At 41.9% G+C, this 26771-nt stretch overlaps 1 protein-coding gene across 7 annotated transcripts in view; it reads left to right on the top strand.

Moving 5' to 3' along the window:
- DDB2 (damage specific DNA binding protein 2) overlaps positions 1-26771 on the top strand; it is a 35408-nt gene that overhangs the window by 3972 nt on the left and 4665 nt on the right. The window contains exons 1-4 of one of the 7 annotated variants that reach the window (XM_070473064.1): positions 11298-11688; positions 12827-12963; positions 13340-13531; positions 26514-26659. In XM_070473064.1, coding sequence (XP_070329165.1) covers positions 11562-11688; positions 12827-12963; positions 13340-13531; positions 26514-26659 — 602 coding nt within the window. In that variant the 5' untranslated portion in view covers positions 11298-11561. Of the gene's footprint in view, positions 1-11297; positions 11689-12277; positions 12964-13339; positions 13532-26513; positions 26660-26771 lie in introns of those variants that run through there. The other 6 variants (XM_020871268.2, XM_070473066.1, XM_070473065.1 and 3 more) reach the window with 6 other exon arrangements.

Below are 26771 nucleotides of genomic sequence, written 5' to 3'. Positions count from 1 at the left end.
CTACCCCAGACAAACGTGTACAAGACTAGGAAAAGGTCCAAGGATGTTTGCATATAGTATTGTTTGCAGTAAGGGAAAAACTAGAAACAAGTGATAGTGGTTGGGTGACATCCCTGGGGGTCCAGTGGTTGGTTGGGACGCTGCCTTTCTACTGCAGGGGCCATGGGTTCAATCCCTGATCGGGGCAATGAGATCCTGCATGCCACATGGTGTGGTCAAAAAAAATTTTTTTAATGAAGAAAAAAAAAAAGAGGCCATTGGTTGAATAACCTAAAGTCCATTCATGCTTTTGGATTACTCTGCAATAACTAAAGAATAGGGGAGATAAAGATGTGCTCTTATATGAAGACATTCAAGATGTCTTGGATCCATGACATCCATGGATGTCATGACATCCATGACAAAAAAGCAAAGTGCAGAACACTCAAAATCTTCAGAAAATATGCACCAAACTGATTTTGGTGATTCTCTCTAGAGAGAGGCTTCCCAGATGGCTCAATGGTAAAGAATCTGCCTGTCAATGCAGGAGACACAGGAGATGCCAGTCTGATCCCTGTGTGGAGAAGATCCCCTGGAGGAGGAAATCGCAACCCACTTCAGTATTCCGGCCTGGAAAATTCCATGGACAGAGGAGCCGGGCGGGCTACAGTCCCTAGTGTTGCAAAAAGTTGGACACGACTGAGCATGCATGCACACTCCAGAGAGAACTGGTGAAGGAGATCTTTGTAATCTTTGAAAATTAATGATGAGTATGTACTTAAACATAAATTGTATAACTAAACAGTTTTGTTTTAGGAGATGGTGATGGGTGTTATTGTCTAAAACGGTGCTGCTCCTTTCATACTTCTCATAGACAATCTCACTGTTTGAAAGGAAGTGACTAGATCAGATTTGTCCTTTAAAAAGATAACTCTGGCAGCCCGTCAGAGTGTAGATTGGAGTGGGCAGAGGGCTGCAGGCAGGACTGATCTCCTCTGAAGGCTGCTGTTTGTCTCCGTGGCCTCTGGACATTGCCCCAGCATTCCAGATGGGCAGCTAAGTAGAGTATTCTGGTTCAACATCTATGTTTTTAAGATTTCAGGCAACCCCAGGTGGAAAAACTGGTCCCAGGTATTGAGAAGGGTTAACCTCAGTTGGGTTGGCGGGGGGTGGCTGTTTCTGGGCTGAAACACAGGAAGAACAGCAGATGGATGGCATTAGAGTGAAAAATGTGTAGCAGATTTCAGAGCAGGGACTATAGAGAAAGCCTCTCTGGGGTCAGGAATTTGCCTGGGGCAGAGTCTTCCGAAGGTACTGTTGCACAGTCCACTTTGCAGCTCTGCAGGCAGGGTTCTGCTCAGGAAGCCTGCCCTGGTTCATTGGGACCCTTCCCCAAAGTCCACTGGGGACCTCCTTTTTGGTAAAAGAGGAATTCTAGTGGGGGAACCATTCATTCAGCTGACTTTCAGAGAACACCTGCTATGCCAGACACCATGCTGGATGCCTGGTCCAGTGCAAACAAAGCAGATATGTTTCCTGATTCTGTGGATATGATAGGATAGGATAAAGCGACCCCATGGACTCTTTGCAACCCCATGGACTGAAACCTGCCAGGCTCCTCTGTCTGTGGGATTCTCCAGGCGAGAATACTGGAATGGGTTGTCATTCCCTTCTCCACGGGATCTTTCTGACCCAGGGATCGAACCTGAGTCTCCTGCATTACAGGTGGATTCTTTACCATCTAAGGCACCAGGGAAGCTTCATGGAGTTTCCCACTAAAGTCAAAAGCCTGCATACACAATTACAAATTGTGATATGTGTTTTAAAGGGGAATAAAGGGTGAAACAGATCACCAGCCCAGGTTGGATGCATGAGACAAGTGCTCAGGGCTGGTGCACTGGGAAGACTCAGAGGGATGGGATGGAGAGGGAGGCGGGAGGGGGGATGGGGATGGGGAACACATGTAAATCCGTGGCTGATTCAGGTCAATGTATGGCAAAAACCACTACAATATTGTAAAGTAATTAGCCTCCAACTAATAAAAATAAATGGAAAAAAAAATAAAGGCTGTTGAAAACATATGGCAAAAAAGATAAATAAATAAAGGGGAATACAAAGGATACAGTGCTATGAAAGAAGAATAACAGGGGGAGCATAATTTCAATGGGTCAGAGGGTTAGAGGAAACTTCTCTCAGGAAGTTTAAGCTTCTGGACCCCCAGAGGCCCAAAAGACAAATGAAAGTTAGCTAGGTAAAGAGGGAACCTAGAAGATGGCATTCCGGGCAGAAGAACTGATGTGTGCAAAGTCCCTCTGATGGGATCTTGACCTGGGAAAGAAGGGCAGAGTGGTGAATGAGAGGGCAAGAGGGCCAGGGTGAGGTAAGAGGGGCAGGCAGCTCTCAGACACTGCAGGCTTTGTTTTATTCTGAGTGCAGAATTTAAACAGAAGAGAGACCCTAAAGATCTTTCTGGATGTTGTGTGAAGAATAGATTAGAGCAGGGGATCAGCAAACTGTAGCCTGGATGGCCCACAAGGTAAGAAGATTTTTATTTTATTTTTTGTTTGTTTTCAAAGCTATAAATCTTTTAAAGATTATTATTTTTAAAAAGATTATTATTATGTATTTATTTGGCTGTGTCAGGCCTTAGTTGCGTCACACAGGATCTTTCCTTTCGGCTTGTGGACTCAGGAGTTTCGGAATAAGGGCCTAGTTGTCTGGCGGCATGTGGGCTCCCGACCAGGGACTGAAACTGCACCTCCTGCATTGCAAGGCAGATTCTTTTTTTTTTTAATGGCCAATTGATTTTTTTCTTAATTTTTTAAACACCGAAACCATTCTGTATTGGGGTATAGCCAATTAACAATGTTGTGGTAGTCTCAGGTGAAGAGCAAAGAGACTCAGCCATGCAAGGCGGATTCTTAACCCCTGGGCCACGAAGGAAATCCCTAAGAACAATTTTTACTTAATTAAACGGTTGAAAAGAATCAAAAGAAGAATACTCTCTGTGTTACATGAAGGTTAGAAGGAATTCAAATGTCAGTGTCAGTAATTTCAATTATTTATTGAAATTAAAATTGTCAATAAAGTTTTATTGGCACACAGGCACTATCCTGACCCTTTCTGATGAGCCCGAGACCTGGGAGGAGGTACAGAAACTGCAGAAAGGGAGCCCTCTGTACGCAAGGCAAGCCCGGACCGAGGGGGTGGAAGGGGCGCTCACAGAGTGTCTGTGAGCTGCAGGCGTTCTGCTGAGTGCCTGGTCACCCCAGCCTCGTAACAACCCTGTCCAGTTGGATTGATTTTTCCCAATTAACAATGGAGGGAAGAGACTTTGAGAGGTGCGGGATCTGCTTTAGGACACAGCTAGGACGTGGGAACCTGAGGCCTCACCAACACCAGGGAACAACTTTTCCCTCTTGGTGATACCGAGCATCCATGGCAGAGATTGGATATATTAGCTTCCGAGGGCTGCCAAGCAACAAACCGGTGACTTAAAACAGCAGAAATGTCTTCTGTTACAGTTCTGGAGGCCGAAAGTCCAAAACCAAAGCGGTAGGGCCACACCTCCCTCTCCAGGCTCTGGGGAAGAAGCTTTCCTTGTCCTTCTGCTGGCTGCCAGTAGCTGCTGGCAACCTGGGGGGATATCTGGTGTCCTCTGGGCGACTGCCATATCACTCCAGTCTCTGCCTAGCTCTTCACATCCTCTCTATGTTTCTGTCTATGTGTCTTATCTCCCTCTGCCTCACTCCTATAAGGACACTTGCCACTAGATTACAGTCTAATCGGATAATTCAAGATGATCTCCTTATTTTAAAATCCTTAATTACATCTGCAAAGACACTCTTTCTCAATAAGATATCATTCACAGGTTCTGCAGATTCAGTTCAGTTCAGTTCAGTCACTCAGTTGTGCCTGACTCCATGGACTGCAGCACACCAGGCTTCCCTGTCCATCACCAACTCCCAGAGCTTACTCAAATTCACATCCATCAAGTTGGTGATGCCATCCAACCATCTCATCCTCTGTTGTCCTCTTCTTCTCCTGCCTTCAATCTTTCCCAGCATCAGGGTCTTTTCAAATGAGTCAGTTCTTCACATCAGGTAGCTGAATATTTAGGACTGATTTCCTTTAGGATGGACTGGTTGGATCTCCTTGCAGTTCAAGGGACTCTAAAGAGTCTTCTCCAACACCACAGTTCAAAAGCATCAATTCTTTAGCACTTAGCTTTCTTTATAGTCCAACTCTCACATCCATACATGACTACTGGAAAAACCTTAGCCTTGACTAGACAGACCTTTGTTGGCAAAGTAATGTGTTTCCTTTTTAAAATAGTGTCTAGGTTAGTCATAACTTTTCTTCCAAGGAGTAAGCATCTTTCAATTTCATAGCTGCAGTCACCATCTGCAGTGATTTTGGAGCCCCCCCAAAATAACGTCTGTCACTGTTTCCACTGTTTCCCCATCTATTTGCCATGAAGTGATAGGAACAGATGTCATGATCTTAGTTTTCTGAATATTGAGCCAACTTTTTCACTCTCCTCTTTCACTTTCATCAAGAGGCTTGTTAGTTCTTCTTCGCCTTCTGCCATATGGGTGGTGTTATCTGCATATCTGAGGTTATTGGTATTTCTCCTGGCAATCTTGATTCCAGATTGTGCTTCATCCTGCCCACTGTTTCTCATGATGTATTCTGCATATAAATTAAATAAGCAGGGTGACAACATACAGCCTTGACATACTGCTTTCCCTATTTGGAACCAGTCTGTTGTTCCATGTCCAGTTCTAACTGTTGCTTCCTGACCTGCATACAGATTTCTCAAAAGGCAGGTCAGGTGGTCTGGTATTCCCATCTCTTTCAGAGTTTTCCACAGTTTGTGGTGATCCACACAGTCAAAGGCTTTGGCATAGTCATAAAGCAGATATAGATTTTTTTTTGGAACTCTCTTGCTTTTTCGATAATCCAATGGATATTGGCAATTTGATCTCTGGTTCCTCTACCTTTTCTAAAACCAGCTTGAACATCTGGAAGTTCACAGTTCACATACTATTGAAGCCTGGCTTGGCGAATTTTGAGCATTACTTTACTAGCGTGTGAGATGAGTGCAATTGTGCGGTAGTTTGAGCATTCTTTGGCATTGCCTTTCTTTGGAAGCTTCAGCATCAGTCCTTCCAATGAATATTCAGGACTGACTTCCTTTAGGATGGACTGGTTGGATCTCCTTGCAGTCCAAGGGACTCTCAAGAGTCTTCTCCCACACCACAATTCAAAAGCATCAATTCTTTGGTGTTCATCTTTCTTTATAGTTCAACTCTCACATTCATACATGACTACTGGAAAAACCATAACTTTGACTAGACGGACCTTTGCTGGCAAGGTAATGTCTCTGCTTCTTAATAAGTTGGTCATAGCTTTTCTTCCAAGCAGCAAGTGTCTTTTAATTTCATGGCTGCAGTCACCATCTGCAGTGATTTTAGAGCCCAAGAAAATAAAGTCTCTCACTGTTTCCATTGTTTCCCATCTATTTGCCCATCTATTCTGGAGATTAGGATATGGGTATATCTTTTCAAGGGCCATCATTCAACCCTCCACACAAGGCTGGAGGAACCCACAGCTGTCAGCCTTGGACATTTAGTAAAATGCGTCTTGAGCTTAAAAAGCAGTCTGCCTTTTCAGAGACTTTCTTCATCCAGTTTCATAAATCTATCCGCCTCTTTGAGGAATGGATCAGCAGCCTAAACGCTGTCAACGCGAATGGGGCATGCTCTTCCAGATTGCCTATTGCTATGACAAAAGGCTCAGATTCTGGGGCTTTCTAACGCTGGGCAAGTCAAGCATAAAGAGGAGTCACAGTAAAGGTGCCAGCGATGATGCCCAGGAAGAGTGTGGAGTGTGGGGGAGGATGTGTGTAAATCCTTACTAAGAACGCCCCCTCCCCCAGGCTATCCGCTTCACCTATAAGAACTACAGCTATCCTGGCAGCTTATCACCGTCCTTTACAAGGAGAATGTTAACTGAGGTTCCTCGGGCAAGTTTTTGTCACATGCTGCCGGAGTTACAAACGTCCTAATAACAGGACCTTGGCTCCTAGGGACAGGAGCCAAAGGCGGGTAGTGGGGAGGGGAGGGGGGAGAGGGAAATGTACAGAGATGTAAATGTAGTTCTCCCGGTCCCACCAGCGGGTGACTCATCCGCTCAGGGAGAACTGGCTTGGCTGTAACACAAAGAGAACGCTTTTTATTTCTGCCACTTGGGACTTTTGCAGTCCCTGGAAGAGACCTTTGGCTTGAGGAGAGGGAGTAGAAGGCATGGCCTGAACTCAGACGCCTGGTTCCTCATTCTCTGCTCCCCGCTCTTCCCATGATGGCTCAGTGACTGGTGAGAATTCTGAAGAACAGCCTCTCCACCACCTTTTTCAAACCTCAAAGTGAAAAACATGCTGCCAGGAGATTATATAACAACTTCTATTTGTAGAGCACTTTACAGTTTGCGAAGCACTTTCATATATTATTTTAGCACTCTGGCGAATGCCCTGCAGCTCTGGCTGCCTAGGGAAGTTTTCTGGCATCCTGTACCAATGGTATTTCATGACAGGATATTGATTTAGTGTGTGGATGGTGCTTCATCCCCCACAGCAGAGAAAGAAAGTAGGGTTTGGGGGTATTTACACAGCTGTCTGACACTCCCAAAGCTACCCCAAATTATTATATTTTTGAAAACTTATGCTGTTCCCAGAAAGTGGGAGTCATGCCTTCACTTCACATTATTACAAATCTATTCATATTTGGGCAGTTAAACATGTATTGGAGATGCCAAGTAATGAGGACCCTGGATGCTGTATTCAGTCTGTCTCCAGTCCTTTAGGAGGAATTTAAACTTCAGTTTCCTGCAAATGCTGCCAAATCCTTGAGGCTGTTATTTGCAAACCACTGGACGCAGTAAATGTGTGTGGGAAGCCTGCACACGCCATCCGTGTGGATTATGGATGGTTTTGCAGACTCAGCGGAGTGTTTGGATCCACAGACAGCTTGATCAGAATCGGAGTCATGTATCAGCCTGCAATAGGACAATAACCCCGACTCGATGGAAACTTCCCACAGGGAGACCAGAGTTGAAAGCAGTCCCTGGTTTCCGCGGCTTTAACAGCAAGTCAGTCACAGGATCACAGATTTTAAAATCAAAAAGGATCTAAGAGACCCACCTCCTCTTTCCCTTTCATTAGATCATGAGGCCACTAAGGCACAGAGAAGCGAAATGACAGCTCCAAGACCACACACACAATCTCAGCACAGTGCTCTCTCCACCGTGCTATATTATTTGTTCCAGAAAACACCTAAGCCACACATTGTTTTGCAGATCAAAGAAACTGGCATTATTTAGGGCCACGCTCACGGTCTGCCAGGCTTCCAGTGTGAACACGAGGCCTTGATTTGCTACCACCAGCAGCTTTTGAATGAATTGCCTTGTGATGCCTTACGTCAAAAGTAGTGTCACAGATAGAACCCAAACATCTGTAAATGGGGTTTCACGGCACAACCTCTCCATGGCATGAAACCAGAGCAATGCTGTACCATTCACCCCATTATGAGATTAGCTGCATCAAAAATATGTATTAAATAGTTTGTCCACTGTGCACCCAATGGTTCATCAGATGGGAATGGATCAAGTCCCTCGTGAAACAACAAAACTCAGGGTAAGAATGGCCCATCACACACGACCTGAGGCAAGGTGCTTCACTGGTATGTGCAAGGTAGGTTTTCACCGCTCACATGAGGTTTGTTTGTTGTTGTTGTTTTATATCCACCATGGAAGACTCCTCAGTCCTAAACAAAGATTGTAGGAAAATCTGGTATTAAGCAGGACATTTCCTTTGCTGGTGAATCCATTATGGCTAACAGTTACCTCCCTGCCTTTCTGTTTCCTACTCCTTCTGCCTGGAAGGTTCTCCCCATCTCCCCTCCCTCTGTTTCCTCTCAAGATTTACCTTAAGTGTCACCTTCTCTGGGAAGATTTCCTTGACTCTGTTTGTTCAATTAGTGAACACTTTCTGGCCACGCCCACAAAGCATGTGCGATCTTATTCCCCAACGGGGGATCGAACCCACGCCCCCTACACTGGGGGAATTGAGTCTTAACCACCGGAATGCTGCCAGGTAAGTCCCAACACTGTCCCTTATGTACTCCACTCTGAAATGAGTTCAAGAGCCCTTTTTCTGTGCCCCCTACCCCACATGAATCCAGTGCTTCCTCTCTCACCCAGCTTATCACACAATACTGTAGTTGTATGTTTACTTGTTGATTAAAAGTCATACTCCATGGGGGAATAAAGCATTTTTTTCACTTCAGCATTCTTTTTGACTGGAATAATGCCAGGAACAGTGTGGGTTTTGATAAATGTCAGTAGAATGAATTCTTCGGCTTACCATACCACCTCCCCCTTTATCTGACCTCTCTCACTTTCCACAATCCTTTGTTGACTTATTTTTTATATTTACTTGGCTGTGCCAGGTCCTAGTTGGGGCACTTGGGATCTTCATTGTGGCACGCAAACTCTTATTTCTTGACCAGGGATTGAACCTGGGCCCCCTGCGTCAGGAGCACGGACTCTTAGCCACTGGACCACCGGGGAAGTCCCTGCACAGATCTTTAACATGATCAGTTTTCTCCTCTGCAAGCTGCCTCCTATCCTGCTCATGAATGTTCATGCCCCCAAGCCAAATACCATTAGGGACATGCTTGGAGTTGAACTCTGGGTCTACTGCCATTGCAACAGGGGATGCATACCGTGGGGAAGGGCGGGACATCTCTGAAAGAAGGTGTTAGATAGAAACAGGAGGAAATTCCCTGGTTGTCCGATGGTTAGGACTCCGTGTTCTCATTGCCAAGGGCCCAGGTTCAATCCCTGGTTGGGGAACTTAGATGCTTCATGCTGCTCTGTTCAACCAGATGGTTTGGATAAGGGCTCAGAGAAGTGGGCCTTTGCTCTGGATTGGAGGCTGTCAGGACACAGGAATGGTTCTATGATTGCATATCAATAAGAATGAAGCAAAGCTAAAGCTGTGAGTAGCAAAGAATCTGCAGTCATTCATATTAGCCAAAATAATAGGGGAATGTTTGGGTCGTTTCTGTGGTTTGGACAGTGTTCATACGTCTGTCTGTATTCAGACATCAGTGATTATCTTTTTGTGTTGATCTATCAGGATTACACAGGCTGAGTAGTTGTGGCGCAGAGGCTTAGTCGCTTTGAGGTATGTGGGATCTTCCAGGACCAGGGATCCAACCTGTGTCTCCTGCATTAGCCGGTGGATTCTTTGGCTTTTCCACAATGCAGAGACACAAGAAACGTGAGTTCAATCCCTGGGTCAGGAAGATCTCCTGAAGAAGGAAATAACCCACTCCAGTATTCTTGTCTAGAAAAGTCCATGGACAGAAGAGTCTGGTGGGCTACAGTCCATGGGGTCACAAAGAGTTGGACACAATTGAGCGTGTGTCCACATGCACACACACACCATAATTATAGAATGGCCTTGTCTGTCTGTGCTGATATTTTTCCAAATTATTTCAACAGATGACTAAAGCCTAGATAATAGTACTAGTTTGGCTTCCAGATGCCAGCAGCTGCTTTTTTTTTTTTTTTTTAATAATTTTACTTATCTCTGGCTGTGCTGAGTCTTCATTGCTGTACAGGCTTTTCTCTACCTGTGATGAGCAAGGACTACTCTTTCTTGCAGTGTGCAGGCTTCTCATTGAGGTGGCTTCTCTTGTTGCACGGGCTCTAGCGCACTCAGGCTTCAGTAGCTGCAGCACGCGGGATCTTCCCTGATCAGGGATAGAACCTGTGTCTCCTGCACTGGCAGGCGGATTCTTTACCACTGAGCCACCAGAGAAGCTCAAAGAGCTGTTTTTCTCTTTCTCACAACCCACACCCATGCCTAACTCTTATCAATCTGCCTCTTCTCCTAGGATGCTATTCTCCCTCCCCCAGACAACACAAAACCCCATCTTTCCGATGAGGCTTTCCTAAATACTTCTTTCTCCATTAGATTATCTTTTCTGAATGCATCTAAAAGTCTTGGATGGCATACCACAATTTAGTACTCACCTATGTTCTCTCTTTTTTTTAATCTATTATTTGACTGGGCTGAATCTTAGTTGGGGCATGAGAGATCTTCTAGTTGCTCACAGAACAATTTACTTCTGACATGTGGGATCTAATTCCCCCACCAGGGATGGAACCCAGGCCCCCTGCATTGGGAGCGTGGCCTCTTAGCCAAAGGATCACCAGGGAAGTCCCCTGTGTTCTATCTTGACTTGTTTCACATATATTCTTCTTCTTTGTAGGTTGTAAACTGGCTGTATAGGGGTAGGGCCATTTCTCATTCTGCAGGATCCCTCAGAAATGAATGCCCACTGAGGTGAAACTAAGGACTGGTCTGAGTAAAGGAGAGGGCGCATCTAGCTTCAGTAACACAGCTCTGAAAACAGCTGCAGGGGAGAGGCCATCAGCTTGCGCTTTTCCGTTGTTGGCCATTTCTAACACCCTGAGTTGATCTTCCCATCAAGAAAGCGTTTTCCAATTTTTCTCTTGAAGCATTCCTTTCTTTCCAAGAGTTGTTTGTGGCACTCTACCTGTCTGAAAGCTCCTTTAATGCACCATCTGCCACTGACATATTTTTGTCTCTGCTCAGTCTCCCAAAGCACCTGGCTTGGGACTTAGCCGGTGGAACCAAAGAACCAGAAGTTCCCGACAAGCAGTTCTGCCTGGCTTGAGGCAGAAAGTGGGATGTATCCAAACTGTCTCCTATCTGGCCGGGTGGGACACCGACGAAGCTCACTCCAATGGCCCTTGGCTAAAGTCGGGGGCACAAGACCTCTCAGCCCAGTCCCTTAGCTTAGCTGCAACTCTCTCCGGTCCATCATCACTGCCCTAGGTTACTCCTGAGGAGCACGCTAAGCAGGCTTAGGGAAACCTTAGTTAAAAGCCGAGAGCTTCAACTGTTCTCCATAGAGAAGCTGAGTTTCGGCGGAGCTGGAGAAATAACAACTGATTGACATCAACCACAGAGCCAGCCGACAGTCACAACTTAATTTCCCCCGCCAGGATGTGGTTACTTTCTACGAAGCCGCCTCACGCCAACTGTAGTGATCAGCCAATCACAAAGCCCGAGAGGGCGTGGTCACCAATTAGAGGTAGAGAGGCGGAGCCGAAGTTTTGATTGGCATCCAGTCTCGGGGGTGGGGGAGCCCAGAGGCCTGGCAGCGTGGCGTCTGAAGAAGCTTCAAGTCGGGAGGCCCAGCGCTGCGGCCATCTTTATTCCTGGCAGGTCAGCTGACTTGGACTAGCTCCGAGCCAACTTGTAGGCGGTATCCCTTTTCTCTGGGGAGCGGTGAGGCCCTCCCCTCACACACTTCCCATCCGTCCGCGCGTGCCCCCGCCTTCTCGGTGAGCCTGTTTGGCGGGAAGTTGGCTTAGTTGGCCTACCTGTGGCTGAGCGGTTTTCCTCGTCCCCGCCTTGTTCTCCCCAGAGGCTTCTTAATTCTTCCTCGGCATAGGGCATAGTACCCCTTCGCACGGAGGACGCCATGGCTCCCAGGAAACGCCCAGAAACCCAGAAGACCCCTGAGGTGGTCGTGCGCCCCAAGAGCAAGAGGAACAGAAGCCCACGGGAGCCGGAGCCCGAGGCCAAGAAGCTCTGTGTGAAGGGCCCCGGTACTGCCTGTGCCTGCTGCTTTAATTAATTCCGCAGTTTGGGGTTCTCCGCAGAAGGCTGGAGTGGGGGATGGGTGCGCAGAGGTTCTGAGGCTTGCCCAGCTTGTGGGCGCCTCAGGCTATGCGTTTTGTCTGCAGGTCCTTTGACACCCTCAGAGCTTGGGCTTATCGTCCCCCAGGTGACGGGATGAGGCAGGTGACCTCCCTTACAACAGACACAACCGACTTTTCCAATTCCTTATTTCTATCGGAATTTTTACACAGAGACCTGCATAAGATAATCCTACCTTGCGTGGTGCTGTGTGTGCTTAATTTCGATAGTCATGATTGTTAGCTATCTGTCTTTGGTCTAACTGCGGGAACCCTCAATTTTCTTCCTTCCTTCCTTTGAAAACTCACTCTTAGGGGTTTCTTGGGGCTAAAACCTGGGTCTGTAAGGAATGTAGGGAACTCAAAGACGGGTTGTCGATGAAGTGTTTTTTTTTTTTGTTCATGAGAAGAAAGAATGGGTTGTCCAGAGGCAGGATTTATAGAGATCAGGTCCTCAAATACAGGTTAGTAATCCGGAGTTGCTTTATTCCTATTCTAGGTGGATCTGCCTCCCCAAAAGTAGCCTAGTGAATTTAGCGCCATGCCAGATCCTGTGGATCCTGCTGGTTTTCAGGAGAACAGATTGGACTTGGGGCCCACAACTGGTCACGTCTACATTATTGTAATACAGGATTTTAAAAAAACTGTCTTAGTCACTTCCACTGTGTTGTCTTAAAATCTTTTTATTATGCTTTATATATGACTTTTAAATTGTCACTCAACCCTATCACAAGTTTTCCACTCAAAACTGAGAAGAGTTCTGCAGTTCTTGTGTGTTTCTTGGGCTCAGTTCTCAGGAACCCTGCAAGATCACAGTTTCACTTCAGAATTACTGTTTTGGGGAATGTTTTTTGGAAGAGGTTGAATCCCTGCTCACTATTTGTTGTGCTGGGTGGGACTGAGCAGAACGTGAAAAGATCTTAGGAGGTGATAGGAGAGATTGTCTCTGCCAAAAGAAGCAATAGGGCTTTCTTTCTGGCATATTCGGCAGAAAAATCTTTCCTGCGTGAGATTGGAGCGGAAAATATGTGTCTGTTCTGCTTGGCAGGTTCTAGCAGAAGATTTGACTCAGGCTGCCTTTGGGCGGGGTTGAGTAGCCTGCGGGTCCCGCCGCTATGCAGCAGCATCGTCAGGGCCCTCCACCAGCATAAGCTGGGCAGAGCTGCCTGGCCATCACTGCAGCAGGTGAGGCGTTTCCTGGCTGAAGATTTCAGGGATTTGTATGATGCCTTTTTAAACCACTGGATGCTCCAAAATTAGATGCTGGGTTGGTTCACTGGGTTGTCAAGTGGTCAGATCACCCCCACCTTGGTGACTGGCCTACGGGGCTTTCGGCAAGGTAGAAGTCCTATGCTGTAGGGGTCCCAGCAGGAGTGCACTCTGACCCCTTGATTTCTGCGGTTAGATTATGTGTATTGCAAATCTTTTTATGCACAGAGCCAGGCAGTCGGTTTTCCTTGAGTGGGAGAACTTGGCCCCAGGCCTCATCTATGGAGGAATCAGAGATAGGCAATTTACCCTTGTGTTTTAATTCAACTTAATTGTTTTCTCTCTGTATTAGGGTCTCCAGCAGTCCTTTTTGAACTCTCTGGCTTCTTACCGGATATTCCAAAAGGCTGCCCCTTTTGACAGGAGGGCCACATCCCTGGCATGGCACCCAACTCACCCCAGCACCCTGGCTGTGGGCTCCAAAGGGGGAGATATCTTGCTCTGGAACTTTGGCATAAAGGACAAACCTACCTTCATTAAAGGGGTGAGCAGTACCCTGTGCCAGACAATAGTACTGAAGAGATGTTTGCTGAAGGGATGAAAAGTCATCTAGTAACAAGATAATTGGGATCAAAAGTAACTGTGGGTATTTTCAAACAATGGTGATGGTACTCTATTGAATGCCTGCCCTTGAAATATTAGCAAGTATGATACACTAATCATCCTTGTAAGTCACTTACAGGATCTAAGCCCCTTCTTACCTCCTCTACCTCATCTTGTGCTGTTGTCTTCCTCATTGCCTACGCTTTAGCCATACTAGATACTTCTGTTCCTGAAACTGGGTCTTTGGACTTGCTGTTCCCTTTGACTGGGGTGCTCTTTCCCGCGGTTTTTCTCATGGCTGGCTCCCTCTTATCATTCTGGTCTCAGCTCAAATTACTTCTTTAACAAGGCTTATTACTCACCGCTGTGCTTAATCACTAATGACTCTCTACCTCATTATTATCCTCCATCACTTTCCCCCCACAATGTTTATCAATATCTGAAATGTTTTACTTATTTGTATGTCTTTGCCCACTGGAAAGTAAACTCCATGATCACGGGGACCTTGTCTTTCTAACTTACCACCATATCCCCAGTACTTATAGTAGCTGCTTTGTATTTGCTGAATGAATGAGGGCCTTGAGGGATAACTGGGCAAGTCAGATGCATACCTATAAGATCACTGACTGTACAGCAATATAGATGCTAAATGCTACAGAAATGAGAGAAGGAAGAATCTCTGGGAATTAGAGTCGATAGGAAAGGTTTCGTGGATGAGTGAGATGTGAGGAAGAACAATATTTAGGTACATGGAGAGAAAAGGAGGAAAGGCAGAGCGTGTTTGAGGCAAGGTTTGGCAAAGAGCCGTTTAGGGATGGTCTTAACTGTGCTAGTGTTTGCCATCAGTCACTCGGGTTGAGAGTGTTGGCTCCTCCGCCAGAGAGCACACTCTCACCTTGCCCAGCAGGGCACTGAGGTTGGAGGGCTATACTGCGAGAGGTGGCACTCTGGCTTTAGAGCAGGAGCTGCAGATTCACATACCTAAAGAAGCCAGACAGATAAAAGAGTGATGTAGGAGTGATGCAGGATGCTGGTCAGTGATAAATTGGAGATGGTTGACAGGTGAGAATCGAGGTCCTGTGGTATCAGATCTGAATTTTTCAAATGAAGTCTGAAATGTTCGGATTTTTAAACATTGTAGTGAAACACATAAAGTTTACCATCTTAACCATTTTTTAAGTGTCCAGTTCAGTGGCATTGAGTACATTTATGTTCTTGCATAACCAGTCTCCAGAACTTTTTTGTCTTGCAGAACTGAAACTCTGTAAACATTAACACACACTCCCCATTCCTCCTTCCCTCCAGACCCTGGCAACCGCATTCTGCTTTGTCTCTGATTTTGACTGACTGTCTCATACAAGTGGAATCAGACAGTACCTGTCCTTTTTTGACAGGCTTATTTCACTTAGCATCATGTCCTCAAGGTGCATCCATGTTGCAGCATGTATCTGAATTTCCTTCCTTTTTAAAGTTAAATAATATTCCTCTGTATGTATTGTATACACCACATTTTTTTTTACCCATTCATCTCTTGATGGACATTTGGGTTGCTTCCACCTTTTGGCTTTTGTGAATAATGCTGCTATGAACAGGGTTGCACAAATATCTCTTCGAGTTCGTGCTTTCAGTTCTTTTGGTTCTGTACCCAGAGTGGATCACATTGTAACTCTATTGTTAATTTTCTGAGGAACCACCATATTGTTTTCCATAGAGGCTGTGCCATTTTACATTCCTACCAATAGGACACAAGGGTTTTAATTTAAAATATCCTGATTTTTAATTTGGGGAACCAAATGAAATTGAACATGCTCTGTAGCTAAACAAAACACATATGTGAACTGGATTCTTCATTAGCTCTCTGTTTTTCTACCTCTGGTTTAGAGGCCATAGCTAAACCTAGGATGAGTTCTTTTAAATGGAAGCTTTGGAGAGCAGCTCATCAGAAAAGGCCAGGTTAGACAGATTTGTGAGATGAGGATTCAGGCTATGAGATTATTCAAGAAAATAAGTGCCTGGAGTCCGAAGAATGGCTTTCTGTCCAGCTGGTGAGACAGATGACCACCAGGAAGTGGAACTTTAAGTTGAAGTCAGAACCCAGAGCTCAGACAGGAAGAGCTTTGTTCACCACCGCCCCCCCGCCCCCAAGCAGCCAGGATGTGAGAATAGAGAAATTTAAGAAATAGCCTCAGAGTGTCCTAGGGGAAGAGCTTCCTGACTGAAAAAGGAATGATAACTGCTTTGAACTTGTGTTAGGGTGAAGGTGCTTTTGGTTTTATCACCCTTCCTTACGATGTGCGTTTAAGTGAAGCTTCCTCACACTTGTGGAGATTGGTTTGTGCATTTAAACTGTGTGACTCACAGGGAGACAGGTTGTAGCAGAAGAAAGGTTTGATGGTCTGGAGAACTGTCTGTTTTTACTCCCAGAAACCGACAGCAGAAAGTTGATTTGAGACCACTGAGGGAGGGAGCGGCAGTGCCTCATTTTATCTTTTCTTTTGTCATCTGACCTTCGTTCTGATCTTAGTATCTTTCAGGCCCTTGGCAAAGGGACATGAGTTAAATTTTCAAAATGATTCTTCTCATTGTAAAAATTACCTGTGCTCATTGTAAGAAAGTCAAGCAATACAGAAAAAATATATATATATAAAGAATAAAGTAATTATTACCTGAAATCCCCATATAGGGCATCTTTATATGTGTGTAGACACTATCATACACACCTATTCTTTTATTTATATTTTTATATAAATGTTCTACCCTAGAATCTGTTGTATTTTACTTATTAGATCATATTCTGGTTTAGTCATCTTGTACCAGATGATGCCCACTTAAAAATATCTTATTTCCTTTTTTTGTAATGTCTTTGGTTTTGGTATCAGGGAAGTGGTCCCTCTACTTGAATTTTCTGGAATAATTTGTGCAGAGTTAATACTATTTTTCTCTTAAATTTTTCGTAGCATTCACTAGTGAAGCCATCTGGGCCTAGAGTTTTCTTTGTTGGAAGGTTTTTTTGTTGTTGTTGGAAGGTTTTTAACTATATTTTCAGTTGTTTAACAGGGATAAGGCAATTTAGGTTATCTATTTCTTCTTGAAGGAGCATGGTAGTTTGTCTTTCAAGTAATTTGTTTATTTTATCTAAGTTGTTGAATTTAGAGGCATAAAGTTGTTTATAGTATTCCCTTGGGCTCAGATGCTCAGTCGTGTCTGACTCTTTGCAGCCCAATGTACCATAGCCCACCAGACTCCTCTGTCCATGGGATTCTCCAGGCAGGAATACAGGAGTGGGTTGCCATTTCCTTCTCCAGGAGATCTTCCCAACCCAGGATCAAACCTGAGTCTCTTACGTCTCCTGCATTGGCAAATGAATTTTTTACCACTAGTGCCACCTGGAAAGCCTTGTATCTTTTTAATATCCATAGAATCTGTAGTGATGTTCTCACTCATTTCATTGTTACTGTTAATTTGTCTTTTTTTTTTTTAACCCCGATCAGTCTTTCTAAAAGATCATCAGTTTTGTTGATATTTTCTAGCTTTTAACTTCATTGATTTTCCTCTGTTGTTTTTCTGTTTTCTTTATTTTTTTTTCTTTTTGCCCCATTGTTTTCTTTCCTGGGGGAACATTTGCTTTTCTTTTTCTGGTTTCTTAAGATAGAAACTTGGATTTGATTTTTTTTTTTTTTAATTGTTTTCTAACACAACCATTCAATGCTATACATTTCCCTCTATTTCTGTAACTGAATCTTACAGATTTTGTTGTATTTTTGTTTCCATTCAGTATAAGTTACTTTCCAAATTCTTTATGATTTCTTCTTTTACCTATGGATTATTCTGAAGTATCTGTTTAATTTCTAACTATTTGGGGATTGTTGTGATATCTCTGTTACTGATTTCTAGTTCAATGCTATTACGGAACAAAGGACATTTTCATGATTCCAGACCTTTCATAAGTTAGCATATTGACTGTCTTTGGAGTGTTCCATATGCATTTGAAAAAAGATTTATACTCTGCCATTTTGGGGTGAAATACTCTCTAAATGTCAATTAGGTTACATTGGTTAGTAGTGTTTGTATCCTTTTTTTTATGTTCTATATCCTTACTGATTTTATATCTCTTTACCAGTTATTGAGAGAGGAATATTGGAATCTCCAGCTATAAAATTGTGGTTCTGTCTATTTTCCTTTAGTTTTTGCTTCAAACATTTGGAAACTCTGTTATTAGGTGTTTACACATTTAGAATTAGGTCCTTTTAATGAATTGACACCTCTGTTATTGTAAGATGTCTCCTTTTATCCCTGGTAATATTTCTTGTTCTGAAATTTTGTTTCTTTGATATTAATGTAGCCATGCAGCTTTTTTTATGATTAATACTTGCATTGTATATCTTTTTTCATCCTTTTATTCTTAATGGATTCATGTATTTGTATATAAAATGTTTCTTGTATATAGCATTTTTAGAAAAAATGCAACCTGATAATTCTCTGGTGAACCAGTGGTTAGGACTCCATGCTTTCACTGCTGAGGGCTGGGGTTCAAGCCCCTGGTTGGGGAATAGATCTTGCAAGCTGCATGGCATGGTGAAAAAGGAAAAATCCATTCTGACAGTCTCTACCATTTAATTGAAGCGTTTGTCCATTTACATTTAATACTATTAATTATAAATATGATTGGATTTAAATCTGTTATCTTCTATATTTGTGTCATTGTTTTGCTCCATTATTTTTTCTTGCCTTTTTAATTGAGTATTTTTGTGATTACATTTTATCTTCATTATTGGATTATTAGTTACACTTTTCTTCTTTCCCTTCTCTTTTAGTAGTTGTTCTAGAGTTTGCAATGTACATCTTTTTTTTTTTTTTTTTTGACAATGAGACTTGCAGGATGTTAGTTCCCTGACCCAGGGATTGAACCTGGGCCCTCAGCAGTGAAAGCATGGAGTCTTAACCATTGGACCACCAGGGACTTTCCCACAATCTACATTTTTAATGTAAGAGTGAACATTCAAATAGTATTATACAACTTTATATGTATTGTAACATTCTTACAACTATGTACTGACTTCCATTTTCTCCTTTCTCTCATTGTCCTGCATTTTACTTCTGTACTTTGTAAAACTTACAATACATCATGATTTTTGCTTTACACAGTCAATTATCTTTTTGTTTTTTGTTAAATATTTACTGAGATATAGCTGATGTGTGATAAATTGCATGTTTAAAGTGTGCAACTTGATGAGTCTTGACATACATAAATATGTATACAACCATGAAACCATCACCACAATTAACATATCCATCACCCCCCAAATTTCCTTACACCCCTTGGTAATCCTTCCCTTTCTACTCTCTGTCCTGTCACCTAAAAACCACTGATCTGCTTTCTATTCCTATTGATAAATTTGCATTTTCAGGACATATAAATGGCTTGCATGCCAAGTTGCTTCAGTCGCGTCCAACTCTTTGTGACCTCCATGGACTATGGCCCTCCAGGTTTCTCTGTCCATGGGATTCTCCAGTCAAGAATACTGGGGTGGGTTGCCATGCCCTCCTCCAGGAGATCCTCCGCATATAAATGGCACTATATGATATAGACTCTTTTCTTTTCCCTGGCTTCTTTCATGCAGTATGAATATTTGAGGTTCATCCATATTTTTGCCTGTATCAGTAGTTTCTAGTAGTATTCCAGTGATTGATATACCAATTTATTTATCCATTCATCTATTGAAGGGCATTTAGACTTTTTCCAGCTTTTGACTGTTACCAGTACAGCTGCTATGAAGATTTCATGTAAAAGTCTTTGTGTGGATATATGTTTTCATTTTTCCTGAGCAAATACCTGGTTGTGGAATGGCTAGGTTGCAGGGCAGGTATCTTTTAAAGATGTTTTTTAAATGAGAAAAAAACTTTAATATTTACCCACATATTTGCTATTTCCAGTTTTTTAAATTCCTTTGTATGATTCAGACTTCCTTTTGATCTTCTGCTTGAAGAGATTTCTTTAACATTTCCTATAATGTAGGTTGGTTGGTGATGCATGTTTTTTCCCTTTTGTTTGTCTAAGGAAGTCTTCGTTTTGTACTTTTTTTTTTTTTTTTTTTCGTTTTGTACTTTTTTTAGAAGTATTTTTGCTGGGTATAGAATCGTAGGTTTACAGGATTTTTTATTTTTCTTTTAGTACTTTAAAGATGACTTCTTATGTGAAGTCTGCTTTCATCCTATGTTCCTCTTCGTGTGATTTTTCTTTCCCTTTGTCATTTAAATATTCACAGGATCCAGGGGTCACAGCATAGACATCTTGGGTAACTGGATAACTATCCATTATCATTATTCAGTCCACTCCAGTTAGCTTGGGTCTAAAGCAGCCTATAGTCTAGATTTTGGGCTCACCCTGAGACAGTACCCCTCTGAGGACTCTGCTTGATGTTCTGTATGTTAAGAATCTTTTCATTCTGGATGGTGAGAATGTAGACCATTCTGAGGATTTCTCCTCCTGTTAGTTTCTCATGTCTTCCTTCTCCCACCCCAGCCTTATATAGTTTCCTTATACACATTGACACAATATTATTTACTCAAAGGCCTGAGGGTACCCCTCTGAAAATATCCATAATGCTCTCTCTGCACATCAGCCTCTCCAGCATTTTGCCATACAAATTCTTGCCCTGCTGGCTTTCCCAAATGTCTCCTGAGCCCATTGAGACTATTAGGCTGTTTGGGTCCTCCCTGCCTATGCTGCAGCCTGGATATGCTCTCCAAGCGTTAAATTGGGGCAGTCACATGGCTGCCTCATTCTTTTCCCTCTTGTGCTGCCTGTTGGCCAGTGTGTGAAAACTTTTCATATATTTTTCCATTTTTTTAGTTTTGTTAAAGCAGAAGGATATATATGGTTTCTGACACTCCATCATGGTTGGAAGTAGAAATTCATATTAATAGTTTCTCTGAGGGTTTTAAACTTTTTTCCTATACAGTCTTGTCCACCGTAAATCATGAGAGTTTGATTTCTTCCTCTACCATTTTTACACTTCTTTTTTATTTGCCTTATCCCATTGGCTGAGACCTCTCGTAACTTGCTGAATGTTTGCTCCAACAGGCATTCTTATCTTGTTCTTGATTATAGAAGGCTTTTATGTTTTACCATTAAAATTTCTGCTGCTTTTTATTGTGATAAGCTATATATAACATGAGAATTACCATTTTAACCATTTCAAAGCATACAGTTCAATGTCGCCGAGTACATTTATAGTGTGCAATCATTACCACTATCCATCTCCAGGACTTTTTTATCCCAAAATAAAACTCTGTACCCATTAAATAATAACTATTACCTCTTCCCCAGCCCCCCGATCTGTTTTTTGTCTCTGAATTTCACAATCCCAGGTGCTGCATGTAAGTGGAATTATACAATATTTGCCCTTGGGGGTCTGGCTCCTTTTCCTTAGCATAATATTTCCAAGGTTCATCCATGTTGTAGCAGGTTTCAGTACTTTATTCCTTTTTGAGGCTGAATAATATTCCATTGTATAAGTTATACCAAAGTTTGTTTTGCCACTCATCTGTCATTGAACATTTGGATTGTTTCTGCCTTGCTATTTTGATTCAGCCGCCATGAATGTTCCTTTAGGTACAAGTCTTTGTTTGAACAACTGTTTTCAGTTCTCTGGGGTATGCACCTGGGAGCTTGTTTGTTTTTAATACCTTTTATCAGATTAAGTAAGTTCCTCTTCTGTTCTTAGTTTGCCAGAAGCTGTTATCATGAATGATAATTGAATTTTTTCAAATACTTTTGTGTCTGTTGAGGTCAGCATATGATTTTCCTTATCTGTGCTATTAAAAAAGCTACACTGATTGTTTTTTATTTGTTTTGGTTTATTAGTTACATTTGATTTTTTTATTTAAATGTTCTCTTTTATTCCCCACTTTTTAACCTTTACAATTATATTTCTAGCAAGTGATACTGCTTCTTTTAAAAACTGTGGTAAAAGCACATAACCTGAATTTGTGTCATCTCAACCATTTTTAAGTGCACAGTTAACACTGTATTCCCATTTTTTGCAACAGAGTTCTAGAATTTTTTTATCTTGTAAAACTGAGACTGTGTGCCCACTGAGTAACAGCTCACCATTTCCCCTTCCTTCCAGCCCTTGGCAGCCACAGGTTTACTTTCTGTTTCTATGAGTCTGAACTACTTTAGATACCCTCAGTTTTGGTGCTTTTTCTGGGGCTATGTCAGAGAATATTATTTTAGGAAGTACACAGTAAAGTATCTGAGTGTGATGGGACTTCATGCTGGCAATTTATTACCAAATGGTTCCAGAAGAAAACAGTTCTTTGTGCTGTTCTTACAACTTTTCTATGAGTTTGAGATCGTTTGAAAATAAACTTAAAAAATATATATATATTTAGTACATTCACCACTGAAGCCGTTAAGATCTGGAATTTACTTTGCAAGAAAATTTTTAGTTGTGACTCGGTTTCTTTAATACAGATCAGATTATTCAGATTTTTCCTTTTCATCTTCTGTCAGTTTGGCAAGTTTGTACTATTTTAGGAATTTGTTTATCTCCTCTGAATTTTCAATTTTATTGGCAAAAGATTGTTTATGATGTCCTCTTATTACTTTTTAAAATGTCTTAAGATGTCTTTCCATCCACTAAATTTGTTATTTGTGCTTTTGCCTTTGTTTGGTCATTCTCAGCTGGGATTTATCATTTTAATTATATTAGTCTTTTCATGGAACCAACTTTTGGCTTTGTTGATTTTCTCCACAGTGTATTTATTTCATTCATTTCTATTTTTTCCTCTTACTCTCTTTGGTTTTAGCTTCTTGTTTGTTTTACAGCTTCTTGAGATGGATGTTTGGGTCATTGATTTTTAGGCTTTTTTAACTTTTATTGTGAATAATACTCCTGTGAATATCTGCATACAAGTTTTTATATCAGCATACATACTCATTTCTCTTGACTATATATCTCTTGGGTATATGTATCTTTGGGGCCATATGGTAATTGTATGTTTAATTTTTTGAAGAATTGCTTGTGTTCCAAAGCAACTACTCCATTTCACTTTCCCACCAGCAATGTAGGAGGGCTTCAGTTCCTCCACATCCTTGACTGACAAATAAAAATTGTGCATATTTAGTGTACATCATACTGTGGTTTTGTTTTTACTTCATTTATTATTTTTGGCTGTGTCATGTGGGCTCTTAGTTCCTGACCTGGGATGGAACCTGAGCCCCCTGCAGTGGAAGCACAGAGTCCTAACCACTAGACCACCAGAGAAGTCCCAACATGATGTTTTAATACATGTATATATTGTGAAATGATTTCCACAATCAAGCTAATTAATTAACATCCATCATCTTACATAGTTTTGTATGTGTATGCTGAGAACACTTAAGATCTATTCCCTTAGAAAATTTCACATATACAGTACAGTTATTAACTATAGTCACCACGCTATACATTAGATCTCATGAATAGTTGAAACTCTGTGTTCTTTGACAAATATCTCACCATTCCCCTACCCCCTTTCAGCCTCTGGCAACCACATTCTCTGCCTTTGTGAGGGACTTTTTTAGATTGCACATAAGCGAGGTCATGCAGTATTTATGTTTCTGTGTCTGACTTCGCTTAGCATAACATCCTCCATGTTTATCCATGTTGTCAGAAATGGCAGGATTTGCTTTTTTTTAAGGCTGAATAATGTTCCACTTGATATATATATATATATATATCACATTTTCTTTCTTTATCCATTCATTGATCAGCAGATAGTTGTTTCTGTATCTTGGCAATTGTGAATAATGCTGCAATGAACACAGGAGGACAGAACTCTGAGAAACTGATTTCATTTCCTTTTGATATATACTCAGTGGAATTAACTGGATAGTTTGGTAGCTCCCTTCTGAGTTTTTCATGGAGGAACCTCCATACTATTTTCCATAATGCCCCTACCAGTTTACATTCCCATCAACAATATACCAGAGTTCCCTTTTTCCACATCTTGGCCAGCACTTGTTATCGCTTGTCTTTTTGATAATAGTCATTCTAACTAGGTGTGAGGTGATATCATAATTTTGTATTTCTGTTATGATTAGTGACATTGAGCACCTTTTCATATACCTTTTGGCCATTTGTATGTCTTTGGAGAAATGCCTATTCAATCTTTGTCCATTTTTTTAATCAGATTATTTGTTTCTTCTTTTTTTGCTATTGAGTTGTCCAAGTTCCTTATATGTTAATACTAATCCCTCATCAGATATAGTTTGCACTATTTTCTTTCATTCCATAGGCTGTCTTACAACACTCATTATTGTCTTTTTGTTTATAGCCATCCTAGTGGATGTGAAATAGTATTTCACTGTGGCCTTTATTTGCATTCCCTAGTGACTAATGATGTTGAGCATCTTTTCATGTGCCACTGGCTATTTGTATATCTTCTTTGGAGAAATGACTGTTGAAATCCTTTGTCCTTTTTTTGGTTGCACCATGGGGCTTGTGGGATGTTAGTTCCCTAACCAGGGACTGAACCCCAACCATGTGAGTGAAAACATCAAGTCCTGAACACAGGACCACCAGGGAATTCTCTTTGTCCATTTTTTAATTAGGTCTCTTTTTAAAATGTATACTACTTACAATTATTTTAAAGCCTGTGTCTAATAGCACCAATACCTGGATCTTCTGTGAATGTCTTTAAGCTGGTGTTTTTTCTCTTGATTGGTTATTTGTTCTTGATTTCTGATATGCTGGACAATTTTAGATTTGATGCCAAATATTATATATGAAAATTTGCAGAGATAGAATTTGAAGTTTTGAGTGTGCTCACAAAAAGAATTTTTTCCCTCTGGAAGGCAGGTCAGGTAGAATCAGATCATCTTAATCAGAGATTGAAATGAATGTGGACTTCAGTCTTCATGAGGGATGGTCTGTTTCATTTGCTGTTATTTCTAGGGCTTCAGGGATCCTAACTTAAAACTGCATTTTTTTTTTTTTCTTCTAAAACCTTTCCTCTTTGATAGGTCTGAATTCTGTTTTTGCCTCCCTTGAGATTGACAGAACTTCTGCTGAACTTCTTAGCCATACAGCTTTCTCATATGCATAGGCCTCAGGAGCAAAAGCAGCATCGAAATGTCAGACTTAACTCTCTGCTTCTCTTCCCTCTAGGAGGCTGGACTTGGAAATCCTTGGTGCCTTGATAGCTCTTCGTTGACTTCAGAAACTTTGAGAACATGTACCTTATCTACCTTTTCTAGCTTTTCTTGACAGAAGGTTGACCTGAAACCAGCTAACCCACCATCACTGGAATTGGAAAGTCTCAAACACATTTTCTTTTTTGTATTTTGTCCAGGTTTATGTAGTCCTTCTCAGTGCAAGAGCTGTCATAACAACTTAATCCACCCTTGCTAGAAGAACACGAATGCATCTTACCTTAAAATGTTTACATAAGGGTTTATTACTAATGCTTTGACATAGGGCCAGTCCTTTTCTTGTAGTAAGTGTTCACTGATTCAGGTTCATCTGGTCTTACATAAACCGTATCCATAACGAGTACTTTACAGGGTCTAGTTTCCATTTCCCAAAAGTGGAGACATAATTTAAAATCAGTTGTGAAGCAGTCTGATGGCAGATTCCCTTAAGTTTTCACTATTTCCCACCCTGATTGTAAGTATTTCTCCCATGCTTAATTCAACAACTCTTATTTTAGCAAATCTTTTTTATCTAGTTTTTCCAAAGTGTTCAATATGGATTTCATAGAAACCACAGTGGTCATTCTTTTTGCACATATTTCATCGATTTTAATTAAATTACATTTTAATGAAATGTTTTGTGTTTAAAGTTTAAATGTTTAATTAATTACATGTTTAGTTAAATTACATGATTACCATACAAAGTACAACTGACATATCTAGGTTTAAGAGCAAACACAATGTCTAACCCTTCATAAGCATAGAACTCAGCTAGTGGGAGCAGATTAACTTACTAGCAGCAAGGGTTTGGTGAACCATAGGCATCAGTTAGAATGTTTTATAGAGGGAATGGAAAGTACCAGTTAGTATGCTGAGTGAAGTGAATGTTGTGTAAGAGGCCTTGAAGAAGTAAGGCTGGGATAGCAACAACATACAGGAGAACTGGAGGAGGAGCCTGGAGGATATAAAGTTCTTAAAACAGTGCACTTGATATATAATAAGCACTTAATAAGGTTATGCTACCAATGTTATCATGATTATCTTCATCATCATTGTCTGGTATGTCTGCAAAAAATGAGGAGCTCGGGTCTGACACCAGCCCACCTAACCCAGCCACTGTTCCAAGCTGAAGCTCTTCTGAAGAGAGCACTTGTATAATACATTATGGTACATCCACACAATAGGCTATTCAACAATAAAATGGGATGAACTATAGATTGACAGAGCAGGCTGGATGAAACTCAGGGGCATTACACCGAGTGAAATGAAAGAAGCCAGTCTCAAAGGGCTGCATACCACAAGTCATTGATATGACACTCCATCAAAGGCAAAACTTGTATGGTGACGAAGAACTCATCCCTGGTTGCCAGGGGTGAGGAGTCAGGGGAGGATGTGACTACAATTAGGAGAGCAGGAGGGATTTGGGGGGGAAGTGACACAACTGTTCTGCATCCTCATTTTGGTGGTGGTGGTTCAAATCTCTACATGCGTTAAAATTCATAAAGCTGTATACCAGAAACAACCAATTTATGTTCATTAAAAGGTATAAAATGAGAGCCTTGAGAAACAGTACTGTGGACAGCATCCCAGTGTCTAGGCATCTAAGCTGGCCTGGCCCCAAGTGTGGCCTGGATGGCTCTTGTGTCCAAGCAGTGGATGTGTGTCCAAGCAGTGGATGTGCACCCAAGCTTTGTCTGCTTCATGGGCCACTGTCACTCACTGACTTTTTTCTTCCTTGTGTTAGATTGGAGCTGGAGGGAGCATCACGGGGCTGAAGTTTAACCCTCTCAATACCAACCAGTTTTTCACCTCCTCAATGGAGGGAACAACTAGGCTGCAAGACTTTAAAGGCAACACTCTCCGAGTTTTTGCCAGCTCAGACACCTGCAAGTGAGTAGTTTCAACTCAAGAGGGGAAACGGCTTCTAGGCTCTCATTGTAGTTGTGGCGAGAGTACCTGGACCCCGTTTATTTTCCCCAAACCTGGCACGGGGAAGGAAGGG

Source organism: Odocoileus virginianus, chromosome 10 (assembly GCF_023699985.2).
Source record: "Odocoileus virginianus isolate 20LAN1187 ecotype Illinois chromosome 10, Ovbor_1.2, whole genome shotgun sequence".
NCBI classification, from domain to species: Eukaryota; Metazoa; Chordata; class Mammalia; order Artiodactyla; family Cervidae; genus Odocoileus; species Odocoileus virginianus.
This window is presented reverse-complemented; position numbering and strand designations above follow the sequence as displayed.